The 6,319-nt window shown below is 38.2% G+C and overlaps 1 protein-coding gene across 2 annotated transcripts in view; it reads left to right on the top strand.

Annotated features, from left to right (window-relative positions):
* Naa15 (N(alpha)-acetyltransferase 15, NatA auxiliary subunit) overlaps positions 1–6,319 on the top strand; it is a 106,193-nt gene that overhangs the window by 85,055 nt on the left and 14,819 nt on the right. For both annotated transcript variants that reach the window (XM_004643630.3, XM_004643631.3), the window contains exons 16-17: positions 5,053–5,161; positions 5,857–5,955. In XM_004643630.3, coding sequence (XP_004643687.1) covers positions 5,053–5,161; positions 5,857–5,955 — 208 coding nt within the window. The remainder of the gene's footprint in view (positions 1–5,052; positions 5,162–5,856; positions 5,956–6,319) is intronic.

The following is a 6,319-nucleotide window of genomic DNA, read 5'->3' as shown; positions in this document are numbered from 1 at the left end:
AAAAAAAAAAAACCCTAATAGCATTCATATTCACACATACCCCCAGTGTGATAGCAGTGTTAAGATTATACCAAACAGTCAGAATTTAGAGTAACATTGTAGGCTATTTTATCTAGGGGGAATATATATATATTCCATTTAAGAAGGAGAAATAAAAGAGATAGATAGATAAAATAGATACCTAAGGTTTTTTTTCCTTTGTTTTGGCTTTGGTACTGGGAATTGAACTCAGGACCTCACACTTGCCTACTAGGCACTATGCCACTGTGCTCTGTCACCAGCTTTGCTTTGTTTTTAACCCAGGGAGCACTGAACTATGTCCGATTCCTTTTAATTTGATTTTGAGACAGGGTTGTGAAATTGCTGAAACTGGTCTGGAACTTGGGTTCTTCCTTCTCTGCCCTCAGGATTACAGGTGTGCACTATCACACCTGGCTGAAATTTTTATTTATTTATTTATTTTTCTTGGTCTTTTGAGACAGGGTCTCATTATGCAGCTCAGGTTGGCTTTGAGCTTGCTTTGTAGCCCAGGCTGGTCTGGAATCTGAGCAATCTTGCCTGAGCTGCCCAAGTGCTGGGATTATAGACGTGGGCTACCACATCCAGCTTGGCTTAAATCTTGATGGGAGCTGTGTCCCTTGAATATGTAATTGATTGTGAGGCAGTGGTATTTATTAATTTGCTCCCATATTGTGCATCTTAATGTTTAGGGCACATTTTCCTTCAAGGGCTGTACAATTTTTTGTTTTGGTTTGGTTTTTTGTTTGTTTTTTTCGGAACCAGGGATTGAACTCAGGCTCTTGTGCTTGCCAGGCAACTGCTTATTCTACTGAGCCATCTCCCTGGCTCCCCTTAGTATTTTTTCTGTCTGTACAGGGTTTAATAATTTTAAACTTTTATATGCTAATGATATAGAGACATGTATTCTTGGGAGACTTTTTTTTTTTTTTTTTTTTACGGTGCCAGGGATTGGACTCAGGACTCTATGCTTGCCAGGCAGCCACTTATTCTATCTCCTGAGCTATCTCCCTAGTCCCAGTACATTCTTATATAGCATATCTTAACATGGGGATAAGATTTCAAGTCAGTATTACAAATCAGAAAAATGCATGTAATTAAAGTTATCTTATAAATGTTTTAAATAGTTCAACTACAGCACATTACCATCCTAACTGCTTTTAATTGGGGTGAAGTAAAATCGTTGTGGCTGGCTATAATTTTTTTTAAAACAAAACAGGGAAGACTATATGGGTAGTGTGGGCATTTCAGTTCACTACTCCACTCAGTGAGCGTAGGACCCCACTTGGTAGGAAGTGGGAGACATGATTCACGTTTGCCTCAGTTCCTTTTTTTGTTTGTTTGTTTTTTGTTTTTTTGGCGGAACCGGGATTGAACTCAGGCCCTTGCGCTTGCCAGGGAAGTGCTTATTCCACTGAGCCATCTCCCCAACTCCTGCCTCAGTTCTTGTATACCTCTTTTATGTGCTTATCTTGTAGCGATTGTGAGCTTTGTACTGAAACATACTCTTCTCATACAAATAATGCAAATTAATGATACCTTCCTATCTCCCCTTTGAACGGACATTTCAAGATTGGTTTTGACTAAGCACTGATTTTAGAGTCTCATTCCTGTTTGCATGGTTTTGTATATATAACCCTGTTTTTTTTAAGGTATAAAGGCAAAATTGTAGTTTCTTTTATTGTGATTATATACATATATTAAACATTTAGATTAACCCAGACAAAATATCATCTGTAAAAAAGCATATAGAATGAGACTTTATGTAGGAACAATAGACCCAGGTATCCTTTGGGCGTGTGTGTGCTGCTTGCTTGCTTGATTGAGACAGGGTCTTGCTCTGTCATCCAGGCTGGCCTTGAACTCACTGTGTAGCCCTGGTTGGTCTCGAACTTGAAGTGATCCTCCACTCTAAGCCAAGCACTAGGATTACAGGTGTGCGCTACCACATATATTCTTGTTTTAAAAATTAAGACATAACTCTGTTTTGAACTTCAAGTACTTGACTTTATCATATAATGATAAATAATATTTGTATTGCTTCATTTTAGCATGTTTCTTGTTTCCATTTTGTCATAGTCATTTCTTTCTGATAGTAAATTATCCTGTCAACACAGCGGCCCTCATTTTAGTTTGTACCCTCAGAAACACGAAAAACTTGCTATGATCATCAATTTCCATTTTCCTTCTCTATCTGAACCCTGATGGAAGTATGTTATCCCTCTGTACAACAAATTCAAATCCATCAAAATATAAAATAATGGGCTGGTGAGATGGCTCAGTGGTCTAAAGCACCTACTTAGAACAAGCTTAGCAAAGCACAGGGACCGCGGTTCAATCCCCCAGCACCACATGCCAGCCAGCCCCGCCCCCTGGTGGACTGAGCTGGCCACACACACACAAATACATAAATTAATTAATTAAAATAATAAAAACAGTAGATTTATTTAAAAAATATATAAAATAATGGGAATAAGAATCAAAGTGTTTATATACATGTGAGAAAGACACTTAGGAAGACCATATTTTCACCTAAATCTTTTGCTTCTTAAATATTAGAGTGGCAGTACCACATTTTATTTCTGGTTTAGAGCATGTATCCTTCAAAATACACCATCTGGGGCCTGCAAGATTGCTCAGTGGACTAAGCACCTGCTAAGGCAAGAGCAGGAAATGGAGTTCAGTCCCCGGCACCACATGCTGCACCGATCCTGTCCCCAGGTGCACTGAGCTGACCACAGAGAATGGGTGTGGTGGTGCTCGCCTGTAATCCCAGCACTGGGGAGGCTGAAATCAGGAATCTGAGCTGCATAATGAGACCCTGTATTAAATACATTAAAAAAAGAAAAAAAGGGTTGGGGGGCTGCCAGTTAGCTCAGTTGTTTAAGTGCCAGCTCATGCAAATGCAGTCAGGTGCAGGATACCTCAGTTCAATCCCCACCTCCACCTGCTTTACCAGACCTGCCCTTAAAGCAACCTGAGCCAGCCAAAAAAATCAAAATTAAAATTAAAAAAAGACTGGGCATGGTGGCGTGTGCCTATAATCCCAACTCTTGGGAAGCTGTAAAGAGGTGGATCACTACGAGTCCGATCTAGTTGTGAGACCCTGAATAACCTGTAGATCCTTCCCTAAAATACAAAAAAAAAAGGGGAGGAAAAAAAAAACCCATCTGCCATTGTCGCTGGATATTCATTCATTCATTCATTCATTCATTTATTCATTTATTCATTTATTTATTTTTGGTGGGACCGGGGATTTAACTCAGGCCCTTGTGCTTGCCAGGGAGGCGCTTATTCTACTGAGCTATCTCCCCAGGCCCCTGTCACTGGATTTTTTTTTTTTTAATATATTCTGCTGTTTATTTATTTTTAGCATTTATTTATTGTGTGTGTGTGTGTGTGTGTGGCCAGCTCAGCCCACCAGGGGGCGGGGCTGGCTGGCATGTGGTGCTGGGGGATTGAACCGCGGTCCCTGTGCTCTGCTAAGCTTGTTCTAAGTAGGTGCTTTAGACCACTGAGCCATCTCTCCAGCCCCTGTCACTGGATTTTAATGGACATTTTCATTGTCCCATAAGGGCAACTACTTTTGCATATTAAGACAAGTTAAATCCCATAGATGTACTTTATTTATTTAGTTAGTTTTATATACAGGGTCTCACTACACAGATTGGACTCATAGTCATTCTCCTATTTTCAGCCTCTCAAGTGCTGGGATTACAAACGCACACCACTATGTCCAGTCTCAATCACTGTCTCAGTGCACCCCAGGGGAGGGGCTGTCATGGCACACTGGGAATTGAACCCCAGTCTCTATGTCTATCTAAGCAGGTGCTTTAATCCTCTGAGCTATCTGCCTGGTGCCCCCATAGATGTACTTTATTTGCTTAGCTTTTTTTTTAATTCTGTGAAATAATTTCCTTGAATAGAACTTGTGTTGGTAAAACCAGGGTTACAGTGATGGCAAAGGCCTGATGTATTGGTATGGCAAATTTTGTATTAAGAGTAGATTTTTAGGGGCTGGGGAGATAGCTCAGAATAAGCGCTTGCCTGGCAAGCACAGGGTCCTGAGTTCAGTCTTTGGTATCACAAAAAAAAAAAAAAAGAAAGGGTAAATTTTTAGTGCCTCTATGAGGAGAGAGGGTGAATAAAGCATCCAGATGTGCAGTATACTTCTCATAAGTATTTCTCTATACACCACCCCAGTGTACAGGAAGTGCTGTTCTCTCAGTACTCAGCCCAGGATTAGTCATACAATGAAAATTACTCCTACCTAGCAAGAGTACATGTATAACTAATGTGACATAGATAATTAGTAAAGAATGGTAGAGACCAAATTCTGTAAATATAAATTGTTTAGACTGCCATATCCCTTAGTATCATATTATAAAGAAGATGACTTACTATAGAATTTATAATAGAACAAAGACAATTGGTAGCATATTTTCAATAGGTTGATCATACATTTTGATAGAATTAAAAGAATTTTCAGAGCTTATATTTTCTACAATTTTTTCATACCCTTTCCATCCTGTTTCATAACCCTCTTCTGTGTATTTTTGCCCTCTTAGCTATTTTTTTTTTCTGGTTTTATTCATTTGTATAGTTTCTACCCAGAGATAATGTATCTGTGATTAAAGATTAGTTTAGTTATGAATGCTAGACTACTCATGGTGACACATGCCTGTAATGCCAGCAGTTTTGGATGTGGGGCAGGGGATTTAAAGTCAGAGCCCAGCCTGGGTGGCCTAGTGCAGCCCTGTCTCAGAATGAACGCAGAAAGGGCTGCAGATGTGCTCAATGTTCTGGCTCTGAGGTCAGTGCTCAGTTGTCCTCAAGGTTCCCAAAGGTCTCTGCAGTTCTTAGTTGCCTTTGCATAGATGCGGTGGGTTCACATGCTGTAGCATATGTTTAGGGTTGCTGGTAAGTGATTTTGGGTTCTTCATAAGAACAAAACAAAAAGTATTTTTAATATAATAAAATCACATTCCCCAGGAATCTTATTTCCATTTGTATATCATCTTTTATTTTTGTTAGGTTGAAACTCCATTGGAAGAAGCTATAAAATTTTTAACACCATTGAAGAACTTGGTGAAGAACAAGATAGAAACTCATCTTTTTGCCTTTGAGATTTACTTTAGGAAAGGTAGGCAATTAGGGTACAGTGGCATTGATAAAATGGATCACTGTTATATCTTAGGTAGAATCATGCATCTCTAATAGTCTCATCACTGTAGGATTTATTTTGGCAAATTCCAGTGCAGTTTTCTCTTAGAAACATCTACCTGCTGTCCATAGGATATTATGGTGACTGTGATGGTGGTCATTAAAATCCTAACCCATGTACTATACATACATACCCAGAATTAAGGCCAATATGGTAAATAGAGTTATGCCTGGCACTAATAAGCTTCACGTAAATGTTGGCTGTTAGGTATTTTCATGCATAGAAGATAATCTTAGGAATAGATATATTTAAGGATGCATTTGTTGGTAAAGGAAAATATATATAGGAGGGGAGAATGTCCATTAAGAAGAGTGTAAGTAATAGTGATACTGTCTCTGTTGCCTGGAACCAGGTGAAAGATAAGGAAAGGGTCTTGATTTTCAGGTTTAGAATGCTTGGAACATGTAAGAAGGCAAGATTTTATAGTACTGAATTGATGTAACCCAAGTATTTCATTGAAAAAAAGTTAATGGAGGGAAGTTGCTTCAGTCCTGTGTTACAATTCAGGTGTGTTTAAGCCTAAATTCACTTTTTCTGTTTGTAAAATATTAATCCTTCAAGTGAGGGCAACTTATTTTATCAAATGATCAAAATATCTCTTTTTCTTTTTATAGAAAAGTTTCTTTTGATGCTACAATCAGTAAAGAGGGCATTTGCTATTGATTCTAGTCATCCCTGGCTTCATGAGTGTATGATACGACTCTTTAGTACTGGTAGGTTTTATGTTTTTCCATTACTCAATTTTAAAGCTGATACATATTAAATTAATGGAGGAAAAATAGAAGCTCTTTCTTTGTGGTGAAGGTCTTTATTTTAAGGCTACAAATGTTAACTTGACTTTGACAGAATTGTTTAGTCCAGCTATTTAAGAATCATCTTTGGTTATATTTCTGAAAATTTACTTTTAAGTTGAAGTTTTGAATCATATTTCATTATGTGAAGCTTCTTAGGAAATTGTTTTAAGATTGAAAGATCTCTTTGAAATTGACACCTTTTCTCCCATTTGTATCTTGTAGATCTCAGTTTACATGGACTAGGCTTGCTAGGCACAATTCTTTTTTTTTTTTTTTTTTTTTT

The sequence above is a fragment of the Octodon degus genome, unplaced genomic scaffold (genome assembly GCF_000260255.1).
Source record: "Octodon degus isolate 3935 unplaced genomic scaffold, OctDeg1.0 scaffold00180, whole genome shotgun sequence".
Classification (NCBI taxonomy): domain Eukaryota; kingdom Metazoa; phylum Chordata; class Mammalia; order Rodentia; family Octodontidae; genus Octodon; species Octodon degus.
This window is presented reverse-complemented; position numbering and strand designations above follow the sequence as displayed.